We start from the raw sequence: 14,448 nt of genomic DNA, 5'->3' as shown, positions 1-14,448 counted from the left end.
CTCCAAGTGCCGAGGTGACAAGGGGAGCGTCCTGTTGCCACTATCTCATGTTTTGGCTGTGGTATCCCTCTTTGAGGTGGGTAGGAGAGCCCAGGATGCTGGAGGCTACTTGCCAGCAGTGTAGAGAGGGTCGACTCTAGAACAGTCTCCTGGCTTGTTCCCCTGCCCCACACCCCGCAACTTGTCTAGAGAGAACAGGGAGTCAAGTTTTTATTTCATGTTGGGCAGGAGAACCAAAGGCATCTGTAAAAGCTCTGACAAAGACGGTTAGAAATTAGAAAATTAATTCTCTACCAAATTATGAAAAAAAATCTGTTTGACGATGTTCACATTTAAGAAATGTTCATGTTATCTTTGTGAAGTTACTGCTATGAGATTTATCATGTTTTTTCTCCCTCTTTGTAGGTACTGGTTTTGGATTAGGAATTGTTTTCTCACTTACCTTCTTTAAAAGTAAGTGTCATTCTGTCTTTTCAACATAATGTCGTAGTGTATACATATACGTAGCAGGGACACTTCCAGAGGACACATTGGAACCCACCAATTTGTGGGTTGCCAACCCATCCATTTATGGGGTTAGGTAGCCCATTATAAAATGAATTAGATAAAGAATGTGGACTTGAAAGAGGTCAAAATGGGTTGGGCATCTCCAGCATTCCCCTGGGCACTGAGGCAGGGTGCCTGTTATCCTAAATATGATATCATTGCAAAAGCCTGTACTTGATGCCAGTGAGTCATTTGGCCAAGTCTACATGCTCAGATATTTCTAATTAATTGTAATTTTTTCTAGAGGAATTGAAAATGAGAATCCTGCTGGTAATAGAAACAAGTAGAGCAAAAATACACATACTTCTTGGTCAAAAATTCTCCTAAGCAAAGGGCAGGCAATATTCTTTTCATTCTGTGGAAGAACTTCTGAAGTTTGGATACTGAATAGATGCTAGAGGGATCCTTTTGACCTCTTTCCATGAAGAGCCAGTGGGAAATACTTGACTAGAGAATCATAATTAACACATAGTGCTGATATGAAAGAATCACTTACAGAGTGGCTTAAATAAACCCCATGACTCACTACTACAATCAAAGCATGTAAATGTCGGTAAAATGCTTACATCTTTTTAGAATTCATGCATCTTACTGGCTAAGATATTAGTTAAACTGAGCAGATGATTAGAACTGATATAGAAAAGTTAAAAGGTTTATCTACTGTTTTCATATTTTACTACTTTTTTTTTTTTTGAGACGGAGTCTTGCTCTGTCGCCAGGCTGGAGTGCAGTGGTGCGATCTCAGCTCACTGCAACCTCCGCCTCCCTGGTTCAAGCGATTCCCCTGCCTCAGCCTCCCAAGTAGCTGGGATTACAGGCACGTGCCACCATGCCCGGCTAATTTTTTGTATTTTAATAGAGATGGGGTTTCACCATGTTGGCTAAGACGGTCTCTATCTCCTGACCTCATGATCCGCCCGCCTAGGCCTCCCAAAGTGCTGGGATTACAGGCGTGAGCCACTGCGCCCGGCCTTTATTGCTTATTTTCCTCAAACTTACCAGCATAGGCACTTAACAAGCATTTGCTAAGTTAATAACTTCACTAATTTACACCTCTTTTTTGGGGCCATTGTGAAACATTGATAAAAATGTATGGTTATTATAGTCATTAGTATGATGCATGTTGAATATTTATTGAACCCTAAGTAAATGTATTTAAGAGGATGGGGAGCTTTATCTTCTCTTAATAATTCCCTATTGGGATTTTCCCTTTTTTGCTCACAAGGAAGAATGTGGCCATTAGCCTTCGGTTCTGGCATGGGATTAGGAATGGCTTATTCCAACTGTCAGCATGATTTCCAGGCTCCATATCTTCTACACGGAAAATATGTCAAAGTATGTACAGAATATATATTTCTCTTTCCTTCAGAAGAAAAAGATTTCTCCTGAGCCCCTGAAGAATTCTTTAGACTGTTTGTAATGAGTAAACCATGTGTGTCATTGTGGCACCACTCTCAGATACTAATTGCTCTTTGGCCTTCAGTGATGTCATCACTGCTTTGGTGCTAAAGTCTCCCCTGTGCCTTCAGATGCATATGTGCGTTCAGATATATACTCATGTGCTAGCCGATTGGAATTAAGGAGCCTGCTTGAACGTTTATCATCAATGGTAAGGTAGATTGTGTTAACTATCTGTAAGTAGCACTTTTCGTTTAAGAGCTCAGAGTGCCCTGTAAACATCTCACATATACTTAAGCTAAACCCAAAGACTTCTGGGACTCAGCCATGATTCTGCTTTTTATTAATTTGTTTTACGTTTTTGAGACGGAGTCTTGCTTTGTCGCCCAGGCTGGAGTGCAGTGGTGCCATCTCGGCTCACTGCAACCTCCGCCTCCTGGGTTCAAGTGGTTCACCTGCCTCAGCTTCCCGAGTAGCTGGGATTACAGGTGGCTGCCACCACGCCTAGCTAATTTTTGTATTTTAGTAGAGACGGAGCTTCACCATGTTGGCCAGGCTATGGTTCTGCTTTTTAATTGAAGAAGGCAGTCTGGACTGTAAGTCTCACATGATTCTGCTGAAGTCCTGTCTTCAGGTGGATTTTTATTTTTATTTTATTTTATTTTTTTATTTATTTTGTGGGGATAGAGTATCACTCTGCCACCAAGGTTGGAGTGCAGTGGCACAGTCTTGGCTCACTGTGACCTCCACCTCCTGGGTTCAAGCAATTCTCCTGCCTCAGCCTCCCGAGTAGCTGGGATTACAGGCACGAGCCACTCATGCCTGGCTAATTTTTGTATTTTTAGTAGAGGTGGGGTTTCACCATGTTGGCCAGGCTGGTCTCAAACTCCTGACCTCAGGTGATCCACCCGTCTTGGCCTCCCAAAGTGCTGGGATTGTAGGTATGAGCCACCGCGCCTGGCCTTCAGGTGGATTTTTAATGCTGCACACAAGCTGGAAACTTCTTACCCACGCCTCCAAAGGGAAGAGGGCAGCAGGCTTCCTCAGGGCTTCGTGTGTAGCAGTCTTTTCCTTACTTGATGATTAGTTACTGTGGGGTTTAAGTGACAGGAACATTGGATGCTGGGTGCCCAAGGACAGAGGTGGCACTTATTTTGTATTCCCAGGGCCTGAAACAAAATAGGCACTCAAATAAATGTAAAATGAATGAATGAGGTAAATTATTCTATTAGAGATAAGTGCTGATGGCCTCAGGCTTACTAAGGCATCACCTTTGTAGCAGCACAATTTTCAGTGAACAGTTCACATTCTCTGCATGCACAGAAGCCTCAGCTTTCCAGGTCACTCTTGGGCTAGAATCACTGTGAACGGGGCAGCACTGGGGCTAGTGGAAAGGGCACAGAAGCCAGGAGACCTGGGTGCAAGCCCATCACTTGCTTCCTGTGTGATCTTGTTTCACTTCTGAGCTTCCATTTTCCTCCATAAAATGAGGGTAATAATTTCTACCTATGGTGTTGTTGTGAGATTTAGACACAAAATGTTTTTATGAAGTGCGAAATATATAAAAACATTGGTTATTATAGATGAGGCCAGCCCAAAAAGGGTGGTTGACTTGTCCATTGTTCCACTGTAATAACAAGTAGAGTGGAAAATGTGGTACAAATGCATGTCCTAATTCTAGTCAGGAGCTGTGGCCACAAGGGCCACCAAATCAGAAGTAGCAGTATCCTGCCACGGCCCTGCACCTGCCATTTTAGAACCTGCTCAAACCGTCAGCTGCCTGCAGCCAGCCCATGTCTGCTGGAGAGATGGGAGTAGGGGAGCCATCTCTGCGCCACAGCAAGAGCGAGGTCATCACAGGGGCCATGCAAGAAGAGGCACAGCTGCGTGGCACTGAAGCCGGCAGCCGGCCTTTTCCACCACTCCCTGGCTCCTCGCTTTCCTGGCACCAGCGCTGATTGTGGGGAGAACTGAAAGGAGCAGAGAGAGAAGCTTCAGGTCTTTTGCTTAAAACATTTCCATTGTTCCAAACTGAGTTGTCAGGGATAATGGCTCAGGGGTGATTATATGCATATTATGTATTTAATGACTGGGAGTTCCTGTGGAAAATATTGTTCCATTTTTTACATTTGTGTGTCCTGCTCCAAAATGGCCTTGTAACTTTATCTGAACTTGAGTCTGTGCCTCGATGTTGTCATCCTCCATTCCCTGAAAAATGGAGCAAAATCCCAACTTGGGCTTATTCAGTGTAGTCCTATTGTGGTAACTGCCTCCTGAGGGCCCGATCTGCTCCCAAGACCATCCTGGGTGCTTAACTTTAATAATCTTTCCCTCTAGACCTGCCAGTGGATTTGTGAGAGATGTTAGTATCCTCATTCAGCTGATGAGAAAGCAGACACAGGGGTTGAGAAACTTGGCAAGGCCATGTAGTTCGTAGGCTGATTAGAACCATGCTCTCCCCACTCCCCTGGGACGCCTGCGACAGGTTTTAGGAATCGTTACCAGGTCGTGATGGTTTGGCCCTGTTCCACTCGTTTCCCACTCTCCTCCCTGTAAGATTGGGGCTGGGGGGCACTCTTAGGAACCTGGGTAGGGTGTACATAGTCCTGTTGTGAGACAGTTTTAACGTAAACAGTGTGATCAGGTTTTGGCCTCTGGCCCTTTGGGTCTGACCTGATACAGCAATTAGAGAGGGTTGTCAGAATGCCATCTGCACAGTTTTAAGCTGAATGTCCTTGCTTTACAGGAGCAGGAGCAGTGACTTCACCTGAGAACATCCCAGCGGGAGGACAAGAGAAATCATGTTTATTCCTCAGGAATACTGAAGTGCCCTGGAGTAAGCTGCCATTCTTCTGTAACAATGTTATCAGTAATGCTTTAAACTCCAGCACCTGGTTATGTATTTGAAACCAAGTCTGTTTCTTGTTTTGTATTTTCTCTCTGGAAGTTGTAAGGAGGTGGTCTTAAATAAATTAAACAAAAATAGGAAGCCCATTGCATGGCCTTTGTTTCTGCACCTTTGGTCTCTGAGCATGAGGAGGACTGTGTGTGAACTGCCAGCAGCTGTAGCCACCTGCTCACAGCCTGAGAACCCCCTGAAACCAGTTGTTGGGTATCCTTCCCACTTGCCCCCTCACGCGTAGTTTTCAGAACTGCTTCCACCTCGTAATCAGAAGTTGAAGATTGCTGCTGCGTGGCCTGATGGAGATGACTGATGTCTTAAGGCGCCTTTCCTTCTGTGGCAACTCTTCATGTATTCTCATCTGGGGACCTGGCAGGGCACATCTCGGCTGTGCCTACTGCGAGGTAGTCCCACTGCTGCTGTATTAGCAGGGGAGGAATCCTGGCTGTGTGGATGGCCCACTTCATTGAAGTCAAGTCCTACAGCTTCATAGAGTTTGAGACAGTCCAAGCTTCAGCTCTGGAGGCCAGAGGAAAGCTCATGGCATACCCACCTGGCTGGAGGGGCCCGTTTGGGGTTAATTTTGTCTTCACGTAGCAGCTGAAGTTTGAGGACAAAAGGGCCATTTCTAATGCCCCTCTGAGTTTGTTCCTGTGGTTTCACTTGAACCAGGGATGCTAGATGCAAAAGTCATAGTTTAGCAATTTCTTCAGATGATATACAGAACCCCAGAGCTCAGCCTTTCTTACTTCTTTTTCCTTATCGTCGAATTAAGATAGGCAGAGCCCGATCCCACTTGCCCCTGTATCCTGTAAATGTTGATGTATCATCTACTGTAAGCTAGGCACTGTTGTAAGCAGCAGAGATAAATGGATAAAAAGACACAGGCTTCTGCCTTCAGGGAGCTTAGAGTCTGATGGAAAGACAGACATGCAAACACAACTCTGAAAGAAGTTTTTAAATGGAGAAGAGAGGTGTAGGCAAAGTACACTGAGAACAAAGGAGAAGGAGCAACTACATCTCCTTAGGATGGCCCCACAGGCGATGGAATGCCTGCACTGAGACCCGAAGTTGACTGGGAATCCCAGACAGAAGGAGGGTAGCCTCTGTATTTGCTCAGGATCGTGTAATGCATATCATAGCTGGGAAATCGCAAGTAGTTCAGCATAGCCAGGGTGTGCAGGGGCAGGGGAAAGGCATGGAGGGGGAGGCTGGGCAATAGGGTACAACTCATGTCTGACTCCAGTTCTGGAACATTGATTAGACCTTAGTTCTTACAAGTGCTATAGTGAGTACATTCAGGGTAGCAAATACCCTCCCTCAGCCTCCCCACTCCCTTTTCCAGAAAGGTCTGCTAGGCTCTGCCCTACAAACTGTCCAGGTTCCTCTGCCCTCTGGGCTTGTTTTCCTCTTTGGATCATCTGAAGTCCAAAGATGGGCTTAGCCCTAGACTGGAAGTCATGGCCATGGCTTGTCATTGCTACTTGGCTGTTTTTCACTTGGTCTTCTTCATTCTATGATTAAGGCAACCCATGTAATTGAAAGAAAAATAATGTGCAGCCTGTTTCATCCCTTCCACTTGTTTTCTTCCTATTTATTTATTTATTTCTGAGATGGAGTTTTGCTCTTCTTGCCCAGGCTGGAGTGCAATGGTGGTGATCTCAGCTCGCTGCAACCTCTGCTTCCTGGGTTCAAGCGATTCTCCTGCCTCCCAAGTAGCTGGGATTACAGGCATGCACCACCACACCTGGCTAATTTTGTATTTTTAGTAGAGACTGTTTCTCCTTGGTCATGCTGGTCTCAAATTCCCGACCTCAGGTGATCCACCTCAGCCTCCCAAAGTGCTGGGATTACTGGCATGAACCACCGCACCCAGCCTCCTATTTGCTTTAAAAGTAATTTCCTGGCCGGTAATCCCAGCACTTTGGGAGGCCGAGGCGGGTGGATCATGAGGTCAAGAGATCAAGAGCATCCTGGCCAACATGGTAAAACCCTGTCTCTACTAAAAATATAAAAATCAGCCAGGCATGGTGGCGTGCACCTGTAGTCCCAGCTACTCAGGAGGTTGAGGCAGGAGAATCATTTGAACCTGGGAAGTAGAGGTTGCGGTGAGCCGAGATCACACCACTGCACTCCAGCCTGGCGACAGAGCGAGAATCTGTCTCAAAAAAAAAAGCATTTTCCTTCCCCAATTTTTCTGTCATTTTCCCATCCTCATTCAGGCTGAGAGAAGAATAACATGCCCCCTTCCAAAAAAGACAAAACACAAGGTAGCCACAAATTCCCTAGACACATTAGAAAAATAGGGAGTGGAGAAGGACATTGGAATGAAAGTTCTCTATCTCATTAGCTGTTAGGTTTTAGGCATTTATTTGGATGGATCTCTTTGGCACCTTGGAAGCACCACTGAAGTGCTCTGAGAAAGGGGTCAGCTGTCTGAGAGAATAGTTCTGGACAGAGGCCACAGGAAGCACTGGCCAGTTGCTTTAGTTCTAGAGAGCTTTGTATTCCCACCTTGTTGCCCTTAGCGGAGGCTGGCCCAAAGCACACTTGATCTTGTCCCCAGTCCCTGCCCCCATCTCAGATCAACCTTCAGAAAGTCCCAGCTTGTTGGCAAAGGCACACATTCTGTGTTACTTTTAAGTTTCATTAGAAATTCAAGTCCTCTGGGGCCCTGTTCCCTTGTGGGCTTGTGCAACTGACTTTGTTTCGTATCTGCCTTTCTGGAACCAAATCCAAGGAAATTCACGGGTTTGGGGAGACAGCGATGGGAACCCAGCAGGGCACAGGATGCTAGGAGAAAGCTGTGGCGCCCCAAAAGTGGCCTGCTCTGCCAACATACATAAATACATACAGTCTGAGTTTGACACTGTATAATTTGGCCCAGAACAATATGTATTTTGAGCTCATTTAGGTGAATGACTTTGGCATTCCATGTACCCACTAGGGGAGCCTTTATCAGGCTGCATTTGCCTTATGCAGAAGTATGCCTTTGTTCTGAGAAATGGCCTCAGAGCACACTGTTGAGCTGTCTTCTTTAGTGAGTGTCATCTTCTCATCCATTTCAAAAGATCGCAGATGCCATCTTGAAGTCCTGCTTGTAGGAAATGCAGGGGTTGGGAATGGAGGAGACGACGATGTAGTTTTGCTTTTAGTTTTCCCAAACCTCACTGTTTACATTTTTTTTTAAATGTAACCAACCCATAATTGCATTTTACTTGTCGTGGTTCGATCTGATTGTATTGTTGAAGGACTATTTTTGAACCTGTCCAAATAAACTCTGCAAAGTATTTCCACAAGGATGTGACTCCATGGCGCTTGGACAGCCTTCATCCTGAATGGTACTGAGACACAAATGGTTTCCTGTTGCATGCTTTCTAATTACCTAAATGCAAACGGGGTGGAAGGGAGAAAGTGGAAATTCTAAGTACCAAAAGGAATGTTAAATTTAGAATAATAAGCTCATCTGGAAGCTATCACCACTTTTTTCTTTAAGTGTGCTCCAAGCATCGCTTCCCCTTGGACACCAAAGCATGGTATTGGGGTAAAGACAGACTTGGGCAGGAGCAGGGGAGAAGCCCCATGTCTAATGAGCGGCCTTTGTGTGGAACAAGAGTGAGAGTCAGTGACCACTGTTCTGCTGTCAAATGCCTTGACAGAGAGGAACCAAGGGAGAGGCAGGACTGTAAATGATTTGGAGTCAGGGGACTGGATCTAAGTTCCTACTCTACCACTTATTTGCCAGGTGACCCCGGTGAGTTTCCTTAACCTAAGGGGTTGTTGCAGGCTGGGTGCAGTGGATCACACCTGTAACCCCAGGACTTTGGGAGGCTGAGGCAGGTGGATTGCTTGAGCCCAGGAGTTCCAGACCAGCCTGGGCAACATAGCAGGACCCCATCTCTACAAAAAACACAAAAATTAGCCAGGGATGGTGGCATGCACCTGTAGTCCCAGCTACTTGGGAGGCTGAGGAGGGAGGCTCACTTGAGCTCAGGAGGTTGAGGCTGCAGTGAGCCATGATCATGCCACTACACTTCAGCCTGGGTGACAGAGTGAGACCCTGTCTTAAAAAAAAAAACCACACACACACATACACACACACACACACACACACAGTTATTTACGAGCACATGGTCTTTGAGCTAGGCTAGGAGGAGAGAAGGGGAAAAGACACTGAAGAAAGAGAACTCTAGGAGCTTCCGTCCAGGTAGGGACATAGAACTATTACTGGGCATTTGCATTCAGGATAATTGGCTTCAATTGTTTGACCCTCACGAGTTCAGAGCCAGAAGGTGGAGGTGGAGGAAGATGTCAAGAATTCTTGAAGGAGGTGTGGGCAGGTGATGAATCTTTAACAGGGAAGAAATTGGGGCTAGAAAAAAAGAGCTCATTATCAACTGTCAATCAAGTCATCTTTATTCCTGGTCTATCCAGTTTGAGCTAGGCAGAACATATATCACGAGGCTTACTTTTTACAAGCTTATGATAGAAGTACTATTATCCTCATTTTATGGATGAATAAACAGATTTTGGAAGGGCAAATTAACTTGTCCAAGGACAAGTAGGTGAGACGATGCAGGTGGAATCTGAACCTGATTCTGCAGGCCAGACTCTTACCTACTTTCTATGCTGGTCAAAAGCTGTTTAAAGTGGGGAGGGTCATTTCAAAGGAAAGCAGTTTGATCCAGTTTAAACCTGATTTGAGATACTTAAACTAGTTGAAATGGATTAGAGCCAGTTTCACTGAGTTTAAATTAGTAAGAATAAGTTGATCCAATTTGAAGTCAGCTGTATTTGTTTAAAAAAATAATTCCTATGTCTATTTTCTATTAATCAGAAACATAATTATCAATCAGAGCTTTGGGTCAGCGTTGCTGATGAGTTTGGCTAAGTCCTTGCAAATGTAATAAAGCATCATGACATTTTATTGGAGTAGGCATCTTAAAATCTCTACACTTTTCAATTAGATAATTAGATTTCTTTTTCTTTTTGTCCTTTTTTTTTTGAGACAGGGTCTTACTCTGTTGCCCATGTTAGAGTGCAGTGGTGTACAATTTTGGCTCACTGCAGCCGTGATATCCAGGACTCAGGTGTTTCTCCCACCTCAGCCTCCTGAGTAGCTGGGACTACAGGTGCACGCCACCATTCCTGGCTAATTTTTGTATTTTTTGTAGAGATGGGGTTTCACTATGTTGCCCAGGCTGGTCTTGAACTCCTGGGCTAAAGTAATCCACCTGCCTCAGCCTCCCAAAGTGCTGGGATTACAGGCATGAACAACTGCATCTGGCCCTAAATTTATTATTTCTTATTACGTGGCATTCTATGAGAAAGAACTTTCCCTTCTCCCTCATTTATTTAATCATTTATCTATATCAGTATGGACTCATGGATTCTCATTTTATTCAACTGATTACAATCTGTTATTATTAATATTTAACTCAAATTGTCTGGATTTGTCCAGTAGGATCTCTTTCAAATGGTATCTGTATCCCTTTGACATATCCTTTCCATTCTTTGAACACAAGCTATTGCAGACTCTTCTTGTATTTGCCCCACCCAACCTTGGAATCAGCAATTTCTCCAAGGAGCCCTGGTTCCATTGAGCGGGGAGTGGTAGTTAGAAACCAAGCTCTCTAGGTGTGCTTGTTGCTGTTGGTGTGCCATTGCTTAGACACACCAAAAGCTTTGTCCACCTCTTAGCCAACATACTAGAAAATATGTGTGTCTGTGTGTGCGTGTGTGTGTGTGTGTGTGTGTATGTGACCTTGAGTTCATGCTATCTTAAGTCTAAAACCTAGGATTTAGTCTAGCCTTCCTGCCATCCATATTTGTAACTCCCTTATCTAATAGTGAGAAATATGGCTCTAGGGATTTGATTTTGAAGGAGCAGTGTCTGTAAATTAGGTCTGCGTGGCTTCTGTGTGTGTGTATGTGAGTATAAATGTGCTGTGATTCCCTCTCCAGTCTCTCCGTCTTTGTCTATCTGCACATGTATATGTCTTCCAGTTTCCATCACTCATTGCCCTCTAGCTTTTCTGCTGTCTGTATCTCTGATTGTGATCAAGACCTAGAGTCCTTTCTTTTTTTTTGAGATAGAGTCTCGCCATGTCACTTAGGCTGGAGTGCAGTGGCATGATCTCAGCTCACTGCAACCTCCGCCTCTTGGGTTCAAGTGATTCTCCTGCCTCAGCCTCCCAAGTAGCTGGAATTACAGGCGCCTGCCACCACACCTGGCTAATTTTTGTATTTTTAGTAGAAACGGGGTTTTGCCATGTTGGCCAGGCTGATCTTGAAACCTCAGGTAATCTGCCCGCCTCGGCCTCCCGAAGTGCTGGGATTACAGGCGTGAGCCACCTCGCCCAGTCTAGAGTACATTTTTATTATAATAGTTATGGAATAGTTTTATTCTTACTACTTTTCAGTTAGGTAGTTGAGTTTAATGTTTTCTATATTTATATTTTTTATTAGTTATTATAAGTAATGTTTGCTGTATTTTTAAAGCCCTTAAATTAACTTGCTTTTTAAGTGGGTGCCTCTGACTGACTGACCTTCCATGGGCCAGTGACTTTCAATCAGAAGAAAGGCTTCCCCAAATTCTTACTATAGAGCATCCACTGTTCTCATCGGAGCTTCCCTGGGTCACTGTGTAATCATGAGAAAGTCACTTGATCTCTCTGGGCCTCATTGTAAGATGGTTTTAATAATCCCTATCCCTTCCTGCCACATGGTCCAGATGTCAGGCACACTGTTATTGAGAAAAGAAGGAAAACCAGCTAAAGAGCTCATTTTTTAACATAATCAATTATATAATAAATTATGATGGAAAGAATCATCTCCCATCTACATGGGAGTATATCCATTATAATACCACATGATCGACTCTTCATACCACAGAAATTAAAGACTCGCCACTGTTCCAGACATGACTTCCTCTTCTCCCCATGGAAGCAGACTTCATGGATAAAACCCAAATCCTACTCGGTTTATAGGAGAAGTCTTCCTGTCAAGGAATAGAAAGATGATTATAGATCTTCTCTTCATCGATTTGGATACCTCTCTTGAAGTTTAGGAGATAAAGTCACAGAAGGTAACACTAGAATTTGTCAGTCAGGAGCCACATCTATTAGGGTTTCCTTAATCCTCCCCCTAGGCCCCCAAAACCAACCATAAAACTTCTTTCTGGTCTGGACCTGTTATCTGTAAAGTCTCAGTTTGATTGAGGATGGGGAGCCTTGGGGAATTTCTTTGACCTTGCCAGAATCTCTGCAAGTCTTCCAAATGGACTCCGGCTTTCCATCTCTTCCTCTCCAACCAGTCTTAACAATATTTTATGCATGTTGTTTTCTGCTCAGAAATCTTCAGTAGCTCCCCAATAGGCACAGAATATAGGTCCCAATTTCTTAGCCTAGCCTTCAAAGCCACTTAACTCCTATCTCCACCTCATCCCATGTGGAGCAGGATAGGGGCTAAGAGCAGGGGGCTCTGGAATAGATCTGCGGGGTTTGAATTTCAATTCTTCCACTTATTATCTGTAGGGCCTTGGAAGTTGTTTAGTCTGTCCATGCCTCAGTTTCCTCATCCACAAATGGGAACAATGATAATACCTACCTCAAAAGGTTATTACGTACATGAGAATTAATATACGAAAAGCCCCTTCATCAGTACTTGACGTATGGTAATGTTAGACCATTGCTCCCCAACACACCCTTTTTAATCTAGTCTCCACATGGCAGCCAGTGTTAAACATAAATTGGATTATGTAATTTCTCTGCTCAGAATTCCCCAATGGCTTCTCATCCCATTTGGAGAAAAAGTCAAAGTCGATACGGTGGACTGTAGGACTCTACAAGACCTGGCCCTCTTGGTACGTCTCTGACCTTGACTCCCACCCACCCCTCCCTTGCTCCTCCGCTTCCGTCCTCCTGTCATTGCTGTTCCTGCACACACGGGCCCATTCCCACCCCCGGGCCTCCTTTGTACTTGCTTTTCTTTCTTTCTTTTTTTTTTTTTTTTTGAGACGGAGTCTCGCTCTGTCACCAGGCTGGAGTGCAGTGGTGAGATCTCGACTCACTGCAACCTCCAACTCCCTGGTTCAAACAATTCTCTTGCCTCAGCCTCCTGAGTAGCTGGGACTACAGGCACGTGCCACCATGTTTTTTTTTTTTTTAGTAGAGACGGGGTTTCACCATGTTGGCCAGGATGGTCTCAATCTCTTGACCTCGTGATCTGCGCACCTCAGCCTCCCGAAGTGCTGGGATTACAGGTGTGAGCCACTGCGCCCGGCCTGTGGTTGCTCTTCTCTGCATAGACCACTCTTCTCCTAGAGATCCATGCAATCTGCTCCTTCGTCTCCTTCAAGCCTTGGCTCAAATGTCACCTTTGCTCGGCATGGTGGCTCATGCCTGTAATCCCAGCACTTTGGGAGGCTGAGGTGGGAGGATCGCTTGAGCCCAGGAGTTTGAGGCCAGCCTGGGCAACACGGGAGAGACCCTGTCACTACCAAAAATACAGAAATTAGCTGGGTGTGGTGGCGTGCGCTGTAATCCCAGCCACTCAGGAGGCCAAGACGGGAAGATCACTTGAGCCCAGGAGGTCAAGACCAGCCTGGGCAACATGGCAAAACTCCATCTCTACAAAACATACAAAAATTAGCCGCACATGGTGGCATGCTCCTGTAGTTCCAGCTACTGGGTGTGGGGTCCGGAGAGGCTGAGATGGGAGGATCGCTTGGGTTGCAATGAGCCAAGTTCGCACCACTGCACTCCAGCCTGGGCGACAAAGTGAGACCCTGTCTCAAAAAAAAAAAAAAAAAGTTGCCTCCTCAGGGAGACCTTCCCTGAACACTCCAGTTATTGTAACCCTCCCCCTGTCTCGACACACACAGACTCTAACTCCCTTTCCTGCTTTCTTTTTCTCTATGGCATTATATTTACCTATCTATTTTGTTGGTTGTCTGTCTTCTCCCACTAGAATGTAAACTCCCTGAAGGCACAGAATTTCATTGGTTTTCTCCACTGCTATATCCTTAGCACCTACACAGAGCCCGGTACATGGTAGGCACTCAGTAACCATTTGCTGAGTAACTGAATATTAGTATACTAACTATTTCTTTTTTTTTTCGACACAGAGTCTCGCTCTGTCGCCCAGGCTGGAGTGCAGTGGCACAATCTCAGCTCCGCCTCCTGGGTTCACGCAATTCTCCTGCCTCAGCCGCCTGAGTAGCTGGGACTACAGGCGCCCACCACCACGCCCAGCTAATTTTTTGTATTTTTAGTAGAGATGGGGTTTCACTGTGTTAGCCAGGATTGTCTCTATCTCCTGACCTCGTGATCTGCCCGCCTCAGCCTCCCAAAGTGCTAGGATTACAGGCGTGAGCCACCGCGCCTGGCCAACTCTATTTCAATCAAACTACTTATTGATTTGTGAAACATCCCTTACCTAGGGGTGACAAATGCATTCAAACAAGGAAGTTCCTTTTTTTTTTTTTTTTTTTTTCTGAGACAGAGTCTCCCTCTGTCAGCCAGGCTGGAGTGCAGTGGTGCGATCTTGGCTCACTGCAACTTCCATCTCCTGGGCTCAAGCAATTCTCCTGCCTCAGCTTC

General features: G+C 45.2%; 1 protein-coding gene across 2 annotated transcripts in view; it reads left to right on the top strand.

Moving 5' to 3' along the window:
- The window catches only part of MICOS10 (mitochondrial contact site and cristae organizing system subunit 10), a 29,730-nt gene extending 24,797 nt beyond the window's left edge, over positions 1–4,933 (top strand). The window contains exons 2-4 of one of the 2 annotated variants that reach the window (XM_055262335.2): positions 406–453; positions 1,772–1,881; positions 4,691–4,933. In XM_055262335.2, the coding sequence (XP_055118310.1) occupies positions 406–453; positions 1,772–1,881; positions 4,691–4,705 (173 nt within the window). In that variant the 3' untranslated portion in view covers positions 4,706–4,933. The other variant, XM_055262334.2, reaches the window with a different exon arrangement.
- The last annotated feature ends 9,515 nt before the right edge of the window (positions 4,934–14,448 follow it).

This window comes from Symphalangus syndactylus, chromosome 22, assembly GCF_028878055.3.
Source record: "Symphalangus syndactylus isolate Jambi chromosome 22, NHGRI_mSymSyn1-v2.1_pri, whole genome shotgun sequence".
Taxonomy (NCBI): Eukaryota; Metazoa; Chordata; class Mammalia; order Primates; family Hylobatidae; genus Symphalangus; species Symphalangus syndactylus.
The sequence above is the reverse complement of the archived record's forward strand: the minus strand, read 5'-3'. Positions and strand labels throughout refer to the sequence as shown.